The 21,329-nt window shown below is 44.0% G+C and overlaps 3 protein-coding genes across 12 annotated transcripts; 1 reads left to right on the top strand and 2 right to left on the bottom strand.

Annotated features, from left to right (window-relative positions):
* Positions 1-142: 142 nt before the first annotated feature.
* Positions 143-21,106, top strand: elof1 (elongation factor 1). 10 transcript variants are annotated; one of them, XR_012951305.1, is made up of 6 exons: positions 143-2,363; positions 5,642-5,716; positions 5,857-6,139; positions 6,281-18,023; positions 19,130-19,317; positions 19,892-20,023. XR_012951305.1 is itself a non-coding variant. In XM_076083436.1 (4 exons), the coding sequence occupies exons 1-4, from the start codon at positions 19,082-19,084 to the stop codon at positions 20,342-20,344; spliced, it is 504 nt and encodes a 167-aa protein (XP_075939551.1). In that variant the 5' UTR covers positions 18,161-19,081; the 3' UTR covers positions 20,345-21,106. The 10 variants fall into 10 exon arrangements, 2 of the variants coding, with proteins under 2 accessions (XP_075939551.1, XP_075939552.1); XR_012951293.1 differs by having other exon boundaries at positions 5,642-5,720; XR_012951299.1 differs by lacking the exon at positions 143-2,363 and adding an exon at positions 2,410-3,465.
* On the bottom strand, positions 1,055-13,488 carry rab3db (RAB3D, member RAS oncogene family, b). Its single transcript, XM_076083434.1, has 5 exons — positions 13,185-13,488; positions 10,177-10,413; positions 4,570-4,688; positions 3,867-3,991; positions 1,055-3,761 (listed from the first exon to the last, which is right to left on the bottom strand). The coding sequence occupies exons 2-5, from the start codon at positions 10,411-10,413 to the stop codon at positions 3,574-3,576; spliced, it is 669 nt and encodes a 222-aa protein (XP_075939549.1). The 5' UTR covers positions 13,185-13,488; the 3' UTR covers positions 1,055-3,573.
* tmem205 (transmembrane protein 205) lies at positions 15,748-18,421 on the bottom strand. Its single transcript, XM_076083435.1, has 4 exons — positions 18,263-18,421; positions 17,067-17,175; positions 16,639-16,802; positions 15,748-16,553 (listed from the first exon to the last, which is right to left on the bottom strand). Exons 1-4 carry the CDS (start codon positions 18,272-18,274, stop codon positions 16,251-16,253), a joined length of 588 nt encoding a protein of 195 aa, XP_075939550.1. The 5' UTR covers positions 18,275-18,421; the 3' UTR covers positions 15,748-16,250.
* Positions 21,107-21,329: the final 223 nt, after the last annotated feature.

The raw sequence follows: 21,329 nt of genomic DNA, 5'->3' as shown, positions 1-21,329 counted from the left end.
GGGGCACGTGCACTCTTGCAAAACTTTGTACTCTCCCGTTTGGGGGGGGGGGGGGGGGGGGCGTGAATCACGCGCTCATTGATGTTTACAACTTTTTTTTTTTTTGCTGCTGTGGGGAGAGAGAGACGTGCGTAAAAGCGCGCAAACGTCGACAGAGAGAAAGAGGGTGGGATGGATGGATGGATGGATGGATGGATAGATAGATTTAAAAAAAATAGGAATGATAATAACAATAATTATAATAACAATAGTACAAATAATAATAATACTAATACGACAATAATAATAATACCAGTAAAATAATTTCATATTTTCTAAATGGGTATATGTCTGAGAAGCTGTCTCGAGGCTGAACTGTAGTTCACAGGCAGGAGCTGAAGCTGAAGCCTTGAGGAGATGGCGCTCAGCCCCCTTTTCTGGCCCCGGGCCAGCTGAATCCCTGCACGTGCCCAAGTAACGGAAACCGCAGCTACTCGCACGTCTTAGATGCAGACCTAAACGGTTTCTTATCTACTTGCTGCACCTTCATGTTTTCTTCGTTTTACCAACATTATCAGCGCTGCAGACGCCCTTGTTTCTTCACCCACGATAAGTGGCCCATCCCCGGCCATTTAAATGCAATTCAGCGCCTCTTTTACGTCACACGAGAGGGGAGAAAAGTCAGCCTGATCCCAGTGAGGTGGGTGCTGATGTAAACATCATGCTGCGTTTCACTCACATGACTGCTTGAACCTTTTTTTTTTTTGTCAGCTTCAGGTGTTTTTCAGCCAGTTTAGTTAAATTCAAACTCCAGATAAGTTCAGTTGAGGCCCTCTCATGTCGGGCCTTGCTGACCCCGCTGGGAGGAAGAAGGGGATGAGGAAATCCGTATCGTCGTGGAGGACAATGGCAGAGTGTGGTTTCTCTGCTTCTACTGATAAAACGTGAAGGAAAAAAAAAAAGGCCTGACCTGATGTTTCGGGGTTAGGTCATAAATTACACTTCACATGCTGCTGTCACGTTGTACACTCATGTAAAAGGAACTAAAGACAAGGATCTGCAACTACACTCTCCCTTTTGTAATGAATAGATTCTTTATTTTCATATACACATTTCGACATACTCAATTTATTCTTGTTGATAGGATGCATTTTTTCCCTGCCCCACAATGCTTCCATCCAACACATTCAGAGCCTTAAATAAAGGGATCAAACAATCTGGTCTCCCCTCTTTTAGAAAGCGACCAATCAGGAATGCGACACATGAAAACAAAATAGATCGTAAACAAAAGAGAGAAAGAACAAACCCCAGACTAACAGCTCTGGATGCTACTGACATAAGTTGTACAAAAGCGTCAGAGTCGGTAGTTTTTCAGTAAGGCAGAAACCGGACGAAGTGGTTAAATATTCAACATCAGTGGACAGTTTAGCACATTCAAGCAGCAGCCGCCCTTGTAAGCTCCTTTTGCGAACACATCACGGATATCATAAGCTCTGTGACGCCCCTCCGCCCCATTTAAATACATTGCAAACCTGCACAGCGCGCAAACGTTGAAATACAAATGTAGTGTTATGAGTCTTGCACACAGACTCCTCGTGTTAAAGCCTTGCATAAAAAGCGGTGCGGATGAGATGATCCTATCAGCTGTCTGATATGTATACCATAGCTATTGTGGTCCAGTGGTTATGGTTGATATATCAGGTGACAAGTCAGTAGTTGGCACATGGACAATTAACAGAAAATAATAGCAACATAACCGATTTGTGGTGCAATCCAAAGGCTTTGAAATTAACTTCAATCAGGACACAGTTTTCAGGGGGGGGGGGGGGGTGACCATTCAATACTGACATGGAACAATGAACAAAAAAGCTATTTCAGGTCCAGTGTAACTGATGGCAAACAACGTGAAGTGAAATGATGGTGAAACCTCATTTGATTTACTTCAGATGACAGCAGTGGGAGATCAAGTGACGAAGGCTCCTTTAAAAGATGCTCAATACTCAACTCAGAGCACATCGGTTGCCTCCACCGGCTCTCAATGTGCTAACAGCGCATACAACGGCAACAGCGCTGACGGAGCTAACAGCGTTTACCTGAGGGGGGGGACCGGAGGGTGGGTGCTACGCTTTCGCGCCGACCCCGTCGACCGGAGAGGCGTCATCAGCGGTGACTGCCCTATGAGAGCAGTGCAGAGCGGCGGCCGTGAGCCGGCCAGTGGGGCACGCTCACATGCACTACAAGGCATGCACCGCTGCACCAAATATGTCAACAAAGCACAGAGAAGCTCGGATTACAACACACACAGAGGGAGGGTGACTTCAGCTCATTGCTTTTCCTCATAGTGGCAACAGCACAGTTGAGGTCTACACTTATCCTTCACAGAGGTCAGTGTTCTGGTACACACACACACACACACACACACACACAACCAGTGATTATGTCAGTTAACAAGAAGAAAAAGACAATTCACCACTTTGTAGAAACTCAGTTATTAAGCATAGTAGGTTTGCCATGCCAACTCTTTCGCCATGCTGCAGTCTGTGGGAGTAGAGTGCGTGCGTGGGTGGGTGTCGCGGTGAACGCATGTGTTTGTTTTGCGAGAGAAGGCATTAAAGACGGAGTGGCACAAAGAGGTGAGCTACGCCACGAGGCCGGTCAAGTGCCAAGTACAAGTGTCAGCGATAGTTAAAACGAATTCATGGCACGGGCGCGGCTCAACGTTGGGCATCACCGTCGCCCTCCAGCTGTCTCAGAGTTAGTGCACAGGAAAAGGCTTCGACAGCCTCCGAGAGGCACTGAGGGAGGCAAAGGGCAGCACAAGACTGGCATCGAGACTCTTTTTTTTTAATCATCTTGTCATCATTTTATCAGTTTGAACTTCATAATAAGACATAACAGAGAAATCCTCTAGGGTAGGTGAGACATTAGCGGTACTTCATATTTGGCATACAGACATGAGAGCGGTATTAATCTTCTCATCTAACTCTCCACAAGGTAGCAAATAAGCAGATTTCCCAAAACATCAAACTGTTCCTTTTAAGCCTTACAAAGCTGGATGTGCCTTTTGTTGAGGCATCATTTGAACCTGAGCGCACACACTGAATGTATCTCAAACAAAACAACGAATGCCATAAAGCACAGCCACCTACAGCCACTATTTGGCATCACTAGCTTTAAGCTATCTGCACAAATATTTGTCTAGGAAAAATGAAAGCCACTGAACAAATGTCTCAGATAAGGTAGCAGCAGCGGTTGAGGTGGGTGGGGGGGGCAGAGCACAGGACATGTTTGGTGGACTATCAGCTCACCGCAGAGCTGACGGGGTTGGAAACAGAGACAGAAAGTGGGCAAAAGACTGAAACACAGGGCTGAGGAGGGTCTGACAATGCTGATGAAGAGTATTTCAGCGAGCTGTCCTTTTGGTTCGTGCCGGGCTGTGTGGACAAAGCAGAGCTGGGCGTGGCTGGAGTGAAGAGCGAGGAAGAGGTGCGGCACTTTACGTGGTCGAGGCACAGAGAGGGAAGGTCTTTATGTATGATTATCAGTGTGTGTGTGTGTGTGTGTGTGTGTGGAGCTGGTAAGAGGGCGGACACTTCAGCAGGTGCAGCCCCCGTGGCTCTCTGACGGCGAGTCTTTAAGGGCCTGGTTCCTGTGGTTGGACACGAGGTCGATGTCCCCCTCCATGCTCTCGTTCATCTTCTCGCAGATGACGTCCACCAGCCGCTCGAACACCTGCTTCACGTTGATGTTGTCCTTGGCGCTGGCCTCGAAGAACTGGAAACCTGGGGGGGGGGGGGGGTTAGCGACATGGTTTCAGCAGATGTATGCGTGTTGAAACATCTGTGGGCAGAAGCTAGCGGGTAGAAGTGCGAGTGAAGAGTCTCTACCTAGCTCCTCCGCCAGCCTCTGGCCGTCCTCCGTGGGTACGAGCCTGTCGTCCTCCAGGTCACACTTGTTACCAATCAGGATCACCTGAGCATTGTCCCACGAGTACGTCTTGATCTGCGTCGCCCTGTCGGACAGACATAACAGTATACGTGATTAATAGCAGTAAAGAAGAAAAAAAAGAAAGCAACGTAGAAACCAACAAATTAGATACAGCTATAAAATATGAACCGAAGGGTGGTCGACACTTCTTTAAAAGTGTCCGCAGTGCCACTAATAGGGGGAAAAAATACATCAAAATTTGCAGCATCACTATGGAGTTGGCTTGCATGTCATCTCATTTTGGATGCAACTGCACAATACAAGAATCTGGTAACCGGTTGTGTGAAAATGGTGCTCAACATTTAGCGCAAGGTCAATTATAGAGGTTTTGTGGAACTTTTGGTGATGAGTGGTGAGATTTCTGTCAGAAAGTAGTGGGGAGAAAATGTTTTGCCAAAAATGACAAATGTAGAAAGAAATGGGCATGATCTATATAGATAGATAGGCAAAAGAATCCATGAAAACAATTGGCTGCTTGTTTTTACACCTCACACTTCCAGCCTTATGAGCAAAAAGGCATCATAATATAACTGAATGAGAAATGGGACAAAAAAATACAATAATAATCTCCTGGACCAAAATGTTTAACAGTATCCGACTCACCAGTCCTGAACTGCGTTGAAGGAGTCCTGGTTAGTGATGTCGTACATGAGCAGGAAGCCCATGGCTCCTCTGTAGTAGGCCGTGGTGATGGTGCGGTAGCGCTCCTGCCCGGCTGTATCCTGCATGGAAACACACACACACACACACACACAAATATATTTCTACGCTTCACACTTTTCATATTAATCAAAGTCTACAAAACAAACTAAAAGAAACCTTAATTCCCTGTGGTGACTCAATACATGGTTTATGACTTGAAACCACAAGGGGGCAATATCATCCAAACTATGGTCTGTAGCTGCAATACTTACCTCCTACTGAACCAGTGTGGAGTCATCCAACACTTAGCTTTCAGAGGGGGTGGTCTGCTCAACTGTCACACTAATTCAGAAACATCTGGCAGAATGCAGATGCATGTTATTTCTGACTCAACATATAGAGTGGTCCCCTTCATCAACACCACCTGTCATATTCAAATATGGCTCACCGTATTTTAAACGGGATGTTATTTAACAATATTAATTTATAAAAGTGGATATTTGGTGTGATATTTTAGACTGTCAAAGTTTAGATCAGTTTGGATAAGTCTGGATTCATACTACCACTTTTAAAAACATTTATTCTATTGCTATTAATAGTTAGCAAAAAGTCACAGAAAATTGATGAAATGTCAATCATTTCTAGTGACTTTTTAGCGAACCGTTAAGGGAACAAGTGAAGGATAATTCATGAGGAGTTAGGAAAACGTCCCTAAGAGTATCCGAGTGCCGTGGGAAGACATTACCTCCCTTCCTTTGGTAAAGCACGGTCCAGTGCTCCCTATGCTAAAGGAGATAAGAAAGGAAGCACTGAAGCACCTTTCCTTAGCATTTTAGAGAATTCGACCAGCTCTCATCATGTCTGCCACTGAGATACTTCCGGGTCATTTCACTCAGTTAGAAACCTTCCTCAGAAAAAAAATTAATAAATACTATTAGAGTCCAGCCGTGGTTTCACACTCTCACTCACGACAAGTAGCGTTCATGCGTTACGACTGGTTTAATACGCGTTTTCGTCATTTCTTTTCAAATAGTTGAGCGACTCTATAATCTGGCAGCTGCAGCACCTTTTGGTTGGAAATCACTGGTCAAGTAAATCATTGGCGATGGTGGGTGAGTTATTAAAGGCATTTTCAAATTAAATTCACGTCGGGTTTATGTCAATAGAAGGGAAAAAGAAGTGAAATAGATAGTTATATGGATCTTGTGTACTGTCTTGGAAATAATAAGCATCTCTCTCCTTCCAAAGCACTTCACACCACCACCGAAACGGCCCTTGCTCCGCTCCACATAAACCACCGGAGGATGGCGTTTATAGACGGGAGCAGGCGGCGCGATCGCTTCTCATCAAAACCAGGACGTCTGGCTTGCATTAATAACCAGCCGGCTGGAAGAAACACGCAGAAGATGAGGAGCGTTACACGGAGGAGGAGGAGGAGGAGGAGGCCTCCCCGGCCACCAGCGAGTTTATCAGAGGCATCTCCTAAATTAAATGTGCGATGTCGCAGTTCAGCGGATGAAAGATCACACAGGTAGGCTGACCCCCCCCCCACACTCTCACTGTTACTTGGTAACCCGTCTGAGTCCTTCATTTGCATCTGGGGCCTAAGTGTGTGTGTGTGTGTGTGTGTGTGTGTGTGTGTGTGTGTGTTTGTCTGATGTTTTCCTCACAGGAGGAGGAGTGGGTTGCCCAGGTAACCGGAGAGGCCATTGAGGGTTATGAATGTTCCATTACAGCCGGGGCTGCTGTGGGTGATCGGCCCAAATGATCACCTCTCGCTTCACGGAAACGGTCAAAGTAAATCCTCCTGTCAGAGACGACATCGCTCGCCCTTCTTATGTTCTCTTCACTCTTTCCAACGTCACAGTCAAACTCTGCCTTCAGTCCGGGGCTTATTTTTGCTTCATTAAAAGTGGCAAATAGTCCAGGTCCATCCTTTATCTCGCCCACGCAGAGATGAACACATATTTGGCAGCGTAATGGGGCATCTAACCAAATAGACCGTCCCACCTGCGGGGGTTGCTATAATCAACTCCCAGCCAGTAAATAAAATCTGCTCCCTCGTGTGTGTGTGTGTGTGTGTGTGTGTGTGTGTGTGTGTGTGTGTGTGTGTGTGTGTGTGTGTGTGTGTGTGTGTGTGTGTGTGTGTATGTATGGTGATAGATGGGGACCGGGGTTTACATCAGGACCCTGCGTGGTCAGAGACGTCACCGGGACCGGGATCTTATAAAATAAAATAAAATAAAAACACGTGTCACCTGCGTTTACATCAGCCTGCCGACACAAAGCAGCGTCCCCTGGGCGACCAAGTGTGCGGAAGGCGTGTGCGCGTTTGCTCAAAGATTAGAGGTATATTTCCATGACACCAAAAAAAAAAAAAAAAAAAAAAAAAAAAAAAGGGATGTAAACATTGTGTGTACACAGTGGGAAACATGCGCTTGAGCTCGGCATATTCACCGTACGTGTGTGTGTGTGTGTGTGTGTGGACCATGTGGTGCGTTATCAGGCGAGCCATGTTTCCATGATACACAAAGCAGAGGCCAGCAGCTGTGCAGTGGGATCGTCAACAAATACCCCGTGCGTGAGGATCCGCTGAAACGCTCTCACGTGAGTTTAACAGCCGGGATATTTCAGAGTTGATTATTAACGGCGCGTTAAGGGAGGACTCGGTCCCACGCCCTTTTTAAATACACTGCTACATGGCGCTGCAGTATATCGTCCTTACGTTCCCGTCACACGCTGATAGGGAGCTTCCTCTGCTTCCTGCTCTGAGGAAACAGCGGGTCTCTTTGTCGTTACCCAGCGGTCCCTTCCCAAAACCCTCACCCAACACACATTATAGTAAAAGTTCTTTCTCTCGCCCTCCTCCTCCTCAGTTGTTGGGATATCAAACACACCGCTAACACTGCATGTCATTTAAAAAGAGACCGGGTCCGGTAGGTGAGTGTGTGTTTTGGCGTGGGCCCCTCTGCTGCTGATTCAACTCTGTCACCGTTTGTGTATCACACGGTGGCTCGCACGTTGTTGGTTCTAGTGAATCATCTGTTTGAACAACCTGAACCATGTACATCAATAGGATTTGTGGTGTGTTGTGAGTAATGTGGGCTGAGAGTGAAAAAAAAATAATGAAGGATACACTTTATAGAATAGTGTAGAAGCCATGCAATGCATGCCAGGGTTGGTTTTATTTAATGTTTTTCATTTAGACTGTCGGGGGAGCTGATCCAGCTCAAGCTAGCTGGTTCCAGCCTTTGGGCTAAGCTAACGTCAAGTAACTTAAGTAAGTAACTTCGTATTTACCGCACCGACATGAGAGAGGCTGAGATATCCTGACTTTTTGTTCCTGGTTTGGGTCCAAAAACATACTTTCCCATAATTCATCTTGATTGTAGTTTTTTTGGTTGCACTCTCCCTCGTGTCTTTTAAACGTTTGTAACGCTTTGTAAAGGTCTCCGAGCCCCAGCTGAAATAAGCCTGATGACATCACTAGGGGTTTACTTTTCAGGGCCACTAAAGACTTAAAACAACCGTTTTCAAACGCTTCGTAATAATCCTCACGAGGAGTAAACTGACTTTTATTCAAATTGGTGGAGTTCCACTTTAAACAGCGATTGTTAAAACTTTTTAATTGGCATCCACCTCAAGGCCTTTACACATCAGGGGAGTTCTTTCACGAAGAACGCGAATATTACTCGACAAAAAAAAAGCGGCGTCCTTTTTTTTTCCGCACAAGGTTGATTTATCTGAGCTTTTGCTCCGTGAATAAAGTCATCAACCATTTAAGTTGTGCAGAACGGGTTGAGTTGCGGGTGTATTTGAATGAAACAGCAACACAGAGGCGCTGTTGTCCAAAAACAAGATGGCAAACTTTATTACTCCTTTCAACCTTGACGAAGGCAGCAGAGACCAGATTTACTCTTTCTGTTCTTCCCTTTCAGAATAAAAGCCTTAGACATTGAATATTCACAGGCGAGCATTTCACACTTTTGTGTTGTTTATTCTGGTGTTTTTATTCTGGTGTGTAAAGGTGTCTGGTGTGTAGCTGGGTTTTTTTTGGGGGGGGGGGGGGGGGTTAAATTGTGAGTTACAGTAACTGCTGCATGACTTGCAGCATCGGTCAAGTAAGCCACAAACTCGTGAAATGTTGCATTGACAAATTTGCATGTCATGTGCTCAACAGTAAACACAAACGAAAAACATAACAAGCAAAGAGGAACCACCACAAAGACTAACTGCAACTAAATGTTTCAATTTCACACTGCCTGCAATAATGACTGTATTTGTATCCGTTTAAGTGAAACCAAACCAAAAGGAAAACATGGCAACTCTAAATATTTCATCATGTGCAAATTCATTGAAACTACAAACTGCGTGACCAAATTATTATCTAAATTCACAAACCATCTATTTAAAGCACCTATAATCAATATTGTTTACATCACAAACTGATCAAATGAGTGTGATATGTTTGGAGTCACTATCAGTGACAAACCCACAGACAATTGTGACCAATTTGCATCTCTCTTCAGCTTTATGGGACTTTTTTGGCATCCCACAGCTCAGCTGTTTTGTTTTATGGTTTGTTTATGTCTTTGCTGGAAAAGCTTTAAAAACCACTCTGCTGTACCTGCCCAGCAAACAGCAGAAATACACAGTTATCAACCTGGCTACCATTGAAAACAGTGGAACGTTTAGCAGCTAAAGACACAGATATTTGCCTCAGGATTAACGTGAACGTTGCTCCGTTTCGGTTTGATGTGTAAGCTCAGTGTATTCCAATAAGTTCGCCGTACCATTTTAAAGGTAATAATGTGCGATGTGTTCACAGCTTCTTTTCCGCTTCCTCCAAGTTGCCAAAGGAATCATATTACAGACTTAATGAGATGCAAAACACCTGCAGAACTGAGGTGAGACAGTTGCTCATTGTCTCTGAGCCTTGACCTCCAGCTGGGCTTTGAAGCATCAATGAAAATATGGAAACCGGACGATTTCACTCGACCAGTCTTCTTTATACATTAAAGTGCACACTCAGCACCATTAGATGCAAGATAAGGGTAGCGAGTGACAATGTCTATGAAACCATGAGGAAGTCATGCTTTCTACACTTGCACAATTCACATGCCAAGCTTGCACAAGGGCCAAACCCACGATTGTAGATTCTTCTAGACCTCGCCTTTAAGAAGGTCTGCTGGTTTGCCTTCTACCTCCAAGCAGCCCTAAAGAGACTCTATCTTGGTGTAAACAAGGATTCCACATGGGCTTACTTTCATTTTCCTCATCATGTCCTGTTTTTCTTTATTCACATCTAAAGCAATGAAATCTCGAAGAGACTGGAGCCTCCATGGTCTTAACAACAAAGCAAATTCAAATGCACAAAGTGCTCAGGTGTATTAGACTGAGAGAGACGAAGCACTTTACAATCAATAAGGGTTATTAGCCGCAGATGCAACGATTGCTATTTTTATGGCCGATTACCAATTTTTTAAAAGTCTGACCTGCAGGTTCCGAACTATAACTGACAGCATAAATAAAACAAACACAGCGTATATTATCCTCAAAACCACTCACCCAGATCTGCAGCTTGATCCTCTTGTCATTGCGGAACACGGTCTTGACCTTGAAGTCGATGCCCACGGTGCTGACAAAGGCGGAGGTGAAGGAGTCGTCCGCGTAGCGGAACAGGAAGGACGTCTTCCCCACGCTGCTGTTGCCGATGATCAGCAGCTTGAACATGTAGTCAAAGTTCTGGTCGGCCGCGTCCTTCTGGGACGGCTGCTGCTGGAGGCGCGAGTCATTCGATGCCATCTAGAGAGGCGGAGCACAAGGAGGAGGCCGTCTACAAATATGAACGTTTGGCGGAAACACGGCCGACACTGGTTTGAATCAACTAGTAAGCTCTTTACTAGTGAATGAAACAGCTGACACAGCGCTGTGGAGAAAGATGTGGCTCCACACATCATTCTGGGGGGGGGGGGGGGAATAAAACACTTGTTTGTGTTTCTTTAAACCTGCTGTATTTTACAGGAAAAGCTCTAAAAACTGAACACCATCTGCTCAGCACCAAACAGCGGGCAGCTAAAGAGCGAGATACTTCCCTCGGGGGGTCGGAGGAGACCAAAAACAGAGCTAGAAGAGAGAGAATATTGGCCTTACATCCGCCAGGTGGAACAGAAGCACGACTCATAATGAATGATCGTGTTGCTCCGTAACTGCTAGATGTCTGAATAAGCAACCGTTTGATCACATCAGCTTAAATGTGTTCGCAAGTAGCCGTTATCGCAGGTTCAAACACGATTATTTATTGATGAATCAATTAATTTCTGTGCGTTTTCTTACAGAAGTCCAGCAACCACGCCAATCTGCTCGTTATATGCAAACAGTCTTTTCAAAATAAACTTCCGTCTTCACATGCAACAGAGGTCCTTGGCCAGACATTGCGGTTCACGGTTGGCGCCTCAAAAAACAGGTACTGTGCGGAGTTTTTCCACCACTAGCGCTATGAAGCAATGTCTGCGCACGCGCACGAGGATGCGAATGCATGTTGCGATCGCCTTATTATCCGAGCACTGCTGTAGAATTAACCGATGCTCGTCTCACTGGAATATATTTACAGAAGTTACAAAGTTACAGAAGTTGCTATTGATCTACGATTGAATCAAAGCTTCGCCAGATGTTAGACGAATCCATCTGGGATCAGCGTGATCCAGTAACGGCTCGATTGAAGACGAGAGTGAGATCAAGTTTAGAATGCTTTCAAATTACGGGAAGCCGTGCCATCTGCTTTATTATGAGGATTCATCTCAGATTAATCTCTCCCGAGGGGCCGGTGTGAGGTTGCCTGCCGCTAAGTCTTCTGGTGTCGGCCGTCCAAACAGTGTGTGTGTGTGTGTGTGTGTGTGTGTGTGTGTGTGTGGGGGGGGGGGGGAGGGCTCACCATGTCCATCTCTCCAAAAACACACAGAGATGATCAATTGGTGCGGCACAGCGTCTCCGTGGAGACGGGACTAGGGACTCAGCTGCCAGCAAGACCCATTAGCAGTCAAAGCAGTCAGTTCACTCGGCTTTTAACTGGCCAGATGGAGGTCTCCGGAGCAGGATGGGGATATCTATCACCCTACCATCAAGGGCTATGGGGGAGGAGGAGGAGGAGGAGGAGGAGGAGGAGGATCACTACTGAGAAATTGGAGAAGCCTCGCAAAATCATTGACTGAGTAAATGTTTGCTCTCACAGTAATTGCACGGCTAGGAGAGGGACGAGTCCATGTTCCTTACTTGTATACTGTGCTCTTGTACGCAGTTGTGTTTCCAAAAAGAAGTATCCAAAACAACTGATGTCTGCAAGAGTAAGGAAACACCCCCCCAAAAAACTAACCATGTTATTATTAAAATCCTTCCAAATCACCTTTGTTGGGTTAGTATTGGGATTCTGTAGCTGACGTACACCTCCAGTCCACTGGAAGACTTTTCTACACAGCCTGCGCAAACTTGCGTGCCGGCTGATGTCGAAATGAAGCGCTGTTGTAACAGTAACGCAATCCTCTTTCACAAATGTACTTCACCAGGTAGGTACATGCCTCGTGAACACCATCCCTTTTACGCTGGAAAAGTGCTTCCCTGGGCTTTACGTAGAGTGCGGTGATCGGGGCATAAGTTTCAAGTATTTGCCCTTTAAAAAAAAAAACATCACATGATGCCCATGTCACATAAGGGTCTCCGGGGGAACATTCTTGTGATCTCTTAAAGATCCCATAGCACGGCTCCACCCATTCAAAAAAAGTATTTCTTAGTCCAACTTTCAGCTCAGCTTAAGCCTGAGATAACCCCAGTCACACGTCCTCAGTGTTTACTGTGGAGCTCAGGATGTCTGCAGGCCAATAAGAAGGTTTACACAGCCAGCGAACACATCCGAGTCTCTTTTCACAAAGATGTCACATAAATTACAAGATTTACATGATGGAGTTTTCTTGTTACTGTGCGCTGCTGAGTGTCAAGTTCCCTCTGCACTGGACAACAAAAAGAACCGGATCCCAACTGAGTGATGACTTTGATAAGGGGCCCCACATCAGCACCTGGTGTCATTTGTCTCCGAGGGGACACACGTCTTCCAAGCAGTGAGACACATCCTCACTGATGAGAGTGAGCGGCGTTATCTCCAGTGAAATCAAACAGAGGCCATTATTGGTGAACAGGGCCCGGTGATGATGCAAGCCAGGACCAGCATTGATTAGTGGGGCAGCTGTCACGTCACTTCTTTCATTATTGGGAAGACTGAAACGCAAACACTGATGGGAGATGAAAACTCGTTTTATTACCATAGAGGAAAATGACTCACGTTAACGGTCTAACTTTTTACCCCTTTACGCAGCAATAGCGTGCCGAACGACAACCAACCAAGGGGGAGTGAAACCATACGTTGGGTATCATTCCGCGAGCATCTACCTGTTAGCATAAATTCAAAAATACAGCGTAACCCCTCTGAGTGACGGTGCCGCATTAGCACTCGGACATGAAGGAAGCTTTCGCGAGGCAGGAAAAAACCCGCTGACGCTGAAACTCGGAAACTTAAACAAACTTACCTTCTTTTGGAAGAAAAGCAAACGTCCAGCTCGGTTCAGAGATACTGTCTTCCGTCCGGCGGCGGTGAGATGCCGGGTAGAGTAACGTTAGCCTGCGAAAGTAGACCTAGCACCTGGAAAATATCCCTTTTTTCCTGCTCCAGCACCAGCACCCGACCTGCTCTCTCCTTCCTCAACGGGATACTTTTCTTTTTTTCTTTCGAGGTTTGGAGCCGCTCCCGGATGTCTGTAGCGTGACTGACACTGTGGCTGGAGCTCCGTCTGTGGCAGTTAACACGGACTGCTGGAAGCTATGGGGCTGTGTCAGTGTACACAGCGCGAGGAGAGGGCTGTACACCCGGTGCGCGCGCACTACGCTAACGCGCACACTCTAGTGAAACAGGACAGAATAGTTTTAGAAGATCTATTATAGACTATGTCTCCAGGCTATTTAAAATTGACATAATACAAATCTATTATAACATATATTTATATTCATATTGTTTATTCGTATACTTTTCAGGAGCCATGCACGTGCAGGAAGATATTTACAAAGAAATCTGTAGATCTACAATAACAAACAAGTTTGCAAAATGTACAAACAGCGAATCACATATGAAACGATATCATACAAAAGACACATTATCTACACACATTTCTGTGTACCAAAAAACTGAACAAAACAATCAATGCTCCTACCAATACCAAGACCTGGAGACCCTTTATAGACTCACTGAGTTCCTTTAACGAGGTTAAGTACATGAACATAACATAGAAAAGATGCTATAAAGTCCCAGCAGAGATTTTCCAGAAATATTATAAAGGAATATTATTAGAAAAAACTAGAAAAGGGATCCAACATCACTTATTGGGTGTATCTCATTGGGATCATTCAAGGTAACACGATGCCAGATGGATTTGAGGTGATAGAACCTGACTGAGCAGCCTTATTTACATTACATCACATTACAGTCATTTAGCAGACGCTTTTATCCAAAGCAACTTACAATTCAGAGTCTATCACATTTCTACACGGGAGCAATTTTGGGGTTAAGTGTCTTGCTCAAGGACACATCAACATGCGCCTAGCAGAGCCGGAGCCGGGGTTTGAACCACCAACCCTCTGATTGAAAGACGGCACTGCCATCCACTTAGCCACAGTCGTACATTTATTTGACTAAATAAACGTACCCGATTGAAAAACCTCCCCTCAGGGTCTGGGTTCTTCAAGGCCAGTTACCAAAGTTCACAGTGTGGTAATTCGTCTGTGGTTATTTACTGTGTGTGTGTGTGTGTGTGTGTGTGTGTGTGTGTTATGGTTATTGTTTGTATCAGACTGAGCAGCCCAGTGTGTTTTTGTTATGCTACGTACACATCCACCACCGAGAACAAACAATTGCAAATGAGGTCCACATTTCCACATCAGAGATGATCGAATAAAGCTGCCTCGGGCTCCCTGACTCATAATTAATGTAACACACCATAGCGCTGCAGGGCTGCTCTGCGGTGTTACATGGGAGCTCCAACCCGTGGTCCCTGAAACCAGTTGTGTTGCAGGTTGTGAACCGTGTCTCAACTCATCGCACACACAAGCTCGTTTCCTTGTGAGAGTCAGGAATGACGGAGGAAGGAGTCACTCAACACTTCCTTTTGTTCCCCCACTTCCTCGTGTTTTACTTTGGACACGCAGAGTTGACGGGAATTCTTTAACAGTGTGCATTTTTCTTCGTGGTCGGACCAAATAATCTACACATTGTATTGTCAAGGAGTTCTTGATACCAACAGTCCTGAAACTTCTCGAGCTATTTCACTTTAAAATCTCCCCCATGCCATGAAATGGATGAGTGGATAGACTTGTTCTTTGGTCAAACCGGGTTTACTTTCTTTCCTGATGCCACTGCAGCAGGAAACTTGTCCGGACGGTTAAGACCGTCCTGAGTTTCAAGATGTTGAGACACTTGGACTGACTTCCTTGTACATTCTACAAACTGACAAGATACTGTAACACAATATCAGCAAGGTGGAACAGACCGCTATCTGAGCTGATTGTTCCATACTGCATCTTTATAAACCAGAACGCAAGATAAATAAATCACATTAAATTATTACTGATGGCAGATAGAGAAACCATCTTTAAAAAGGCCAAGATGAATAAGCATTTGGGAAAAAAACCTAAACTTTCAGTCCCTGCTTATTATACTGAAATGTCTCTCTTATAATCCATTAGCGCTGATGTTGTAGCTGCAGCAGGGACAGTGCCTCTCTCATCCTGTAGCTCGCCAGCGAAGCAGTGTTATCTGCTTTCAAGGCTGGTTCCTCTCAAAAAAAAAAACCTGTGCGTCACCGGTAATTCAATTAAAACCTTTTCTATTCTAAATCCAGGAGCAGTCTGTTTGGGCCTGGGTTCTCTCATCGACGTGGATCTATGAGGATTAGAGGGACAATTTATTTCCAAACCAATCCAACAATAAAAAAATAAAAAACAGTGTTTGGTTTCAGAGCAGAATGATCATGACAAGTCAAACATGTGGTACAGAATTCAACAAAATAAAAGCGGATGCACATGAAAGAATAATCACATGAGTTGATAAAATTACCATTTATTTTTTATTAAAATATCAGGAAACACACTATTTTACAAATACAAATGCACTAATCTATGCTGCAACATCAGCAACGAACTTTCCTCTGGATACACCTGCGTCCAAACATCGCCCCCTGCTGGGGATGTGAGTAAACTGCCCACACAGTACCTGAGGTAAGTGACTTTTAAAAAATATATATTTTGTTCTTAAATGTGATCATGAGCAATATAATCAAATGCTAAATATAATCAAATGCTAAATATAATCAAACGCTAAAAACAAATATAAAAATACATCCTTTGAGACAGCTGAGTTACTGATTGACTGGATGAAAAGTGCTGATGGATAAAAGAAAACAGCAATGGTGGGTTTTTTATTTTGGGGATGCTAAATAGCAACAAAGGCATTCTCCCTCATAAAGACTCTGCTGCAGCAGGAAAGCAAAACTCTGTGTAATTGGGGCGTTTTTAACTCAAGTCCACTGGATTAAACCTAGCCCTCTCTAAATGCTGGATAAATTCAGAGCCGTGTAGATCAAGTTAGTTGTGGTGCAGATGAACCCTATCAGGTTGCAGAGCTGGGACAAGCCGTGGTAGCGGCCAAACGTGCGCTTGTAGGCCTTGTACTTGGGGTCCTGCTCTTGGAGTTTGGCGTAAGCCTCCTTCTGGCTGCCCAGGCCGATCTGGTCCCCGAGGCTGTGCTCCGTCTCCACCTCCCTCATCTGGAACATCACCTCGGTGGCCGCCGGGCCCAACCACTGGGCGTTCAGGCCCGCCGTGACCAGCGCCACGAAGTACAGGACCATCTGCAACACGGGAAGATGCCGATTATTTCCATGCAAATGTGATTTTTTTTTTAAAAACTACTTTGAAAAATGTGTTGTGTCTGACCTGCACGAGAGCGTGCCAGTCCAGCAGCTCCCTGGCGTGGTACACGGCGTACACGGCCAGGCTGACCCCGCTGCTGCCCAGCAGACAGTAGAAGTACAGAGGGAAGAGCTTGCTCTGCACCAGGCCAAAGGTGTGCCGACTGACCTGCCGCACCAATGCAAAACCTGCAGCACAGACATCGAGATCCGGGACAGGGGTCAAAGTTATACCCTCGTGAAGCAGGAATGCTAGGCCTGTCACCATAACTACTTCTGTTGGATCGACATATTGTCCCAGAAATAATTGAGACAAATGATAATATTGTCATTTTACGATAAGTCAATAACATCAAAATGATCAAGTTCATGTTCATATATATTACAAAGAGTCGATAACACAATTATCGTGACAGGCCCAGTTGCAGCCATCTCTTGTGTTTGTGCTCCCACCTGCTATGAAGGAGACCCAGACCTGTATACCCCAGGAGAAGGAGAGCACCAGAAGGTGAAGAACTTTCACCAAGTCCGCGGGCTCCCCCTCTGTTGCCATGATTTCAATCTGCAAAAAATACATAGAATAAATACACAGTTAGCCTCCGTTAACCCTTCTGTTTAGTTGACTTTGGCTTTACTTCCTCATTGGGGGACAATGGACCTCAAGTACAAATAATAATTGCACTTTTTTTTTTTTTTTTTTCTCCTGACCTTAGTAAACCAAATATGTAGAAAAGTATTGAAGTGGCAGCCATTGCTTTAGAGACAAACTGGGCTTGAACATCTGCTGACGTGACACTATAGAAAGTATAATTCTGACCATACTGTTACTACCATAAGAAGATCTTAAGAGTCTTTTACATGTTAATATGAGCTTGAAAAAAAAAAATGCACATTCCTTTTGTGAGCCAAAAAGTGAAGTATGTTGTCACACATAGTGATGTCACTTAAGTTTGGGGGGTCAGAGGTCAACGTCCCTGTTAAACCTCTTAGGAACATATGAACAAACTCTAATATCAGAAATCCAAATATTCAAATAGACTTATTTGGGATTTTTTTTTAGAGGAAGTAGAGCTGCATAAACAGTACTGTCAATCACATATATACTGTACGGCAAATGGCAAATATACAGTACATTATCCTGATAAAAACAATTTTACATATATATATTTTTTTTTAGCAGTTAGATATGGCAGGACCACACACACACACACAAGGACTGGGGCTCTGAGATACAGGTCTCGTGCGTCTCTCTCAGCCTGCTGCTCCACACATGCAGCAGACCTGATAAGTCTCCAGAATGAGATAACAGTGCAGAAGGCAGAGCAGCGAAAAACACATTTCGCAATTCACTAACAATTACATTCATGCCTCTACACGCATCTCTGAACTCATTTGCATGTGGTGATAAAGGTAAATATACTAAAGAGAAGCAGCGGACCTATAGTTTCAGTCAACAACAGCTCACTTTAACACTGTTTCCATCTGGAACTGACCAGCTAACCAGCTGTAGCTTCTGAGCTGGGGGGGGGGGGGGGGGGGGGGGGAGGGGGGTTACACAAGTTTTATGTCGTCCGCAGAGTTGCTCTCTCCAATTAGCATTTCACCACGAGACGTACAGTTATCTACGTCACACACACACCTGCACTTACCTTGCTTTCCATGACCTCCGTCGGTAACGTTAATTAGCAACGCCAAATGCAAATGAATAACAACACAAGTACGATCCAAAGTTCAGCCGAGCCACTTCCTCTGTCATATCAGTGTCAACAAGCCCCGCCCCTCATGGCGAGACGGACCAATAGCATTCATTGAAAATGAATATTTAAATACTTTACAGCCGTTCATCGATTTGTGGTTGATGTTTTCTTTCACAGTCCCGCCCTTACTTTGGGTTTTACTCTCTACTTAAATATGTGACATGCTTGTCTGTTTTGATGACGACCAGGAGGAGGACCTTCTTTGTCATGGCTTTGTTACGAAACGTTACTATATTCGATTTCAGTTTAATAATAATAATACATTAAGTATCAAAAATGTAGCCTGACCAAGATAAAGAAATAGCCACCAATTAATTATTGGATAGCACACATCACAGGACGCCACAACAACAACAATAACAATAATAATAATAAAATAATAATACATCTTTGATAAAAAAAATACATTTTCTGAAATTCAAACACTTCAGCACCTCATCAGTTCTTAGCAGCAGTTTCTTTATCTGCCGCAGTGAGAGTATTTCTACTTGAGGAGGTTTCACTTATTTCTGTGACACACACTATCAGACTTATTTTGTTCACTACATTTTAACCTCAAGTTGATGTGGCTCAGACTTTTCATCATTTTTTGGGGGAGAGAAACCTTTTATCAACGGGCTTAACCATGACAATTCATCACTTTATCTCATTTGGATAATCAATAGAATATTCGAAATTTTCCAGTTATATTACAGTTGCCAGGATAGCTAAATGGGATTTATTTTCATCTATTCATCTCTACTATCTATCTATCTGAAGTTGTATGATTTGAAGGACGTCACGTTTGCACCATCACCAGAGGAGGGAGTTACTTTAGAAGGAGAGACACACTATTGGATACAAAACGCTGTCAGTCTCCTCCTCTCAGCCAATCACAGCCCAGAGAGGCGCAGTACCCGGATGAAGTTGAATACACAGAGCATCCTCCGCTGCTTGACATCCCTCAGGTAAGACACCATTAAACAAATGCGAAATAACACAACCCATAACACACGCACTTCAGTTTGACGTTTTACCTTCAAAGTCGTTTATCAAAAGCGTCTTTTTTTTATCTCATACGTCTTTACCCACAAGGTAGCATGTTAGCGAGTTAGCTTGCTAGCGTGTAGCAGTAGCTTATTGGCGCTTCAGCTGAAGTGTTTTTCTGATCCGGTCTGACGTAAGTTGATTTGTTCGGCTGCGGTTGTAGCTGTAGACTGATAACGCGGCTGTAATAAAGCATAATTCAGATTTGACTGTGTGTATATTAGAGGCAGAGTTATTATCCACGAGGAAAAGGTGAAATGTAGTCACAGGTCTGTTAGTTTTGGTCCAGTGATTTGAACGTTACCTGCGTTATGAGCCAGGTAAGCAGCCATTACTGGTTAACAATGACTAGTCTTATCATAATGGCTGCTTGTGTATAGTTCTATTGTTTAGAAGTATAGGTGCAAAGCAATGGAACTAATACTGTACCTACCGTGAGTGTGTAAGTGTCTGGTAATGTCTCTTAACAGTTTTTTTGTTTTGTTGTTTTTGCAGCCACACAACATTACAAATGGGGCGCAGGAAGTCAAAGAGAAAGCCACCTCCAAAGAAAAAGATGACTGGCAACCTGGACGTCCAGTTCACGTGCCCGTTTTGTAATCACGAGAAATCCTGCGACGTCAAAATGTGAGTAGACATAAAAGCGCAGGCAGAAATAGAGACGTGTGCACCACACTAACAACTGTTTTACAGGGAACGTACCCGCAACACAGGAATTATATCGTGCAGTGTTTGCTTGGAGGAGTTCCAGACCCCGATTACCTGTATCCTTTTTTGATCAATTGTTTTGTGGAATTAAATCATGTATAAAGTCAGGTTTTAAAAGCTGTGGAGCGAGTGGTTCTGGTTTTTTTGGAATGCCCCTTAACCCTGCTCCCATCAGATCTGTCTGAGCCGGTGGATGTTTACAGCGATTGGATCGATGCCTGTGAATCAGCCAATCAATAGTCATGTTTTCCTGTGACTCTCCCCTTCCCTCCAACCTCACTCACTTACACTTCTCCCCTGTGATTGGTCCATTGAATTCAGCCCTGTTCCGCTAGCCCAGTGTAGCAAAATCTTCACAAAACTACAGCAGCGTTGTGTTTTTGCATGCGACGCTGGTCAGTTTGATTTTGCTACAGTGTGGCTTGCCGAGCACGCCACCTTCCTCTGGCTGGGCCAGAGAGTTGCCATGTTGTTTTGTCTCCGTCACAGTTCTCAGTGTAAACGTTTTTTTTAATTCAGTTTCTTTGATTTTTTTTTTTTTAAATGATTAGATGATTGTTTTGTCTTTTATTCCGATGAAATTGTCTTAGAATTTCAATTGAAAATGTAACTGACTGAAATTTCCATCAGTGTTAGACATTCCATGTCCTCCATCGTTATTCTTTGTTTATTGATGAAAAATAATATGACAAATGTCTCGTCTTTAGGTGGTTGTAATCAGTAGATGATAAAGTGTGTTACTTTTGTGGAAGTAGTTTTTCTAGTTTTCACCCCCGTCTAATGCACTGAACCATTTTGTTGGATTCATTTTTAAGTTTAAACTGTCGAAACCTGTTTGTTGGACCAGTATACATATGTATATGTATTTGTACTGCTAGATTTGATTATTTTCCTTTTTTTTAAAATCACAATCACGTACTTTCACTACTAATACGTATTATGTATTTCACATCTACCATATATTTTTAGGTAATGAGAAAAATAAATCAGAACCATATTTTTTTCAAGTGTTTTTTATTGCACAGTCATGTTTAGTGAACGCGTATAGAAATAAAAACAAAACAAAGAGGTCAAGAGGTTAGCAAAGATGTAACGTTTGAACAATGTTGAAACAAAGCCAACACATTAAAGTGAAATGTTACGATACATTCACTCAACATTGCTGACATCACAGGGAACTAAAAACTACATTTGATTGAATAAAAAAAGGGAATGTTCAGACGTT

Source organism: Anarhichas minor, unplaced genomic scaffold, assembly GCF_050575085.1.
Source record: "Anarhichas minor isolate MPS153535 unplaced genomic scaffold, ASM5057508v1 ptg000007l, whole genome shotgun sequence".
Taxonomy (NCBI): Eukaryota; Metazoa; Chordata; class Actinopteri; order Perciformes; family Anarhichadidae; genus Anarhichas; species Anarhichas minor.
This window is presented reverse-complemented; position numbering and strand designations above follow the sequence as displayed.

Coding starts and splice junctions, on each gene's coding strand:
- rab3db (XM_076083434.1), bottom strand. CDS start 10,413: ATGGCATCGAATGACTCGCGCCTCCAGCAGCAGCCGTCCCAGAAGGAC. Junction 3,992..4,569: donor TTCAACGCAGTTCAGGACTG/GTGAGTCGGATA, acceptor TCTGTCCGACAG/GGCGACGCAGATCAAGACGT. Junction 3,762..3,866: donor GAGGCTGGCGGAGGAGCTAG/GTAGAGACTCTT, acceptor CCCCCCCCCCAG/GTTTCCAGTTCTTCGAGGCC.
- tmem205 (XM_076083435.1), bottom strand. Junction 16,803..17,066: donor CTGGGTCTCCTTCATAGCAG/GTGGGAGCACAA, acceptor TCTGTGCTGCAG/GTTTTGCATTGGTGCGGCAG. Junction 16,554..16,638: donor ACTGGCACGCTCTCGTGCAG/GTCAGACACAAC, acceptor CCCGTGTTGCAG/ATGGTCCTGTACTTCGTGGC.
- elof1 (XM_076083436.1), top strand. CDS start 19,082: ATGGGATTTATTTTCATCTATTCATCTCTACTATCTATCTATCTGAAG. Junction 20,024..20,089: donor AAATCCTGCGACGTCAAAAT/GTGAGTAGACAT, acceptor ACTGTTTTACAG/GGAACGTACCCGCAACACAG. Junction 20,161..20,279: donor GTTCCAGACCCCGATTACCT/GTATCCTTTTTT, acceptor TGCTCCCATCAG/ATCTGTCTGAGCCGGTGGAT.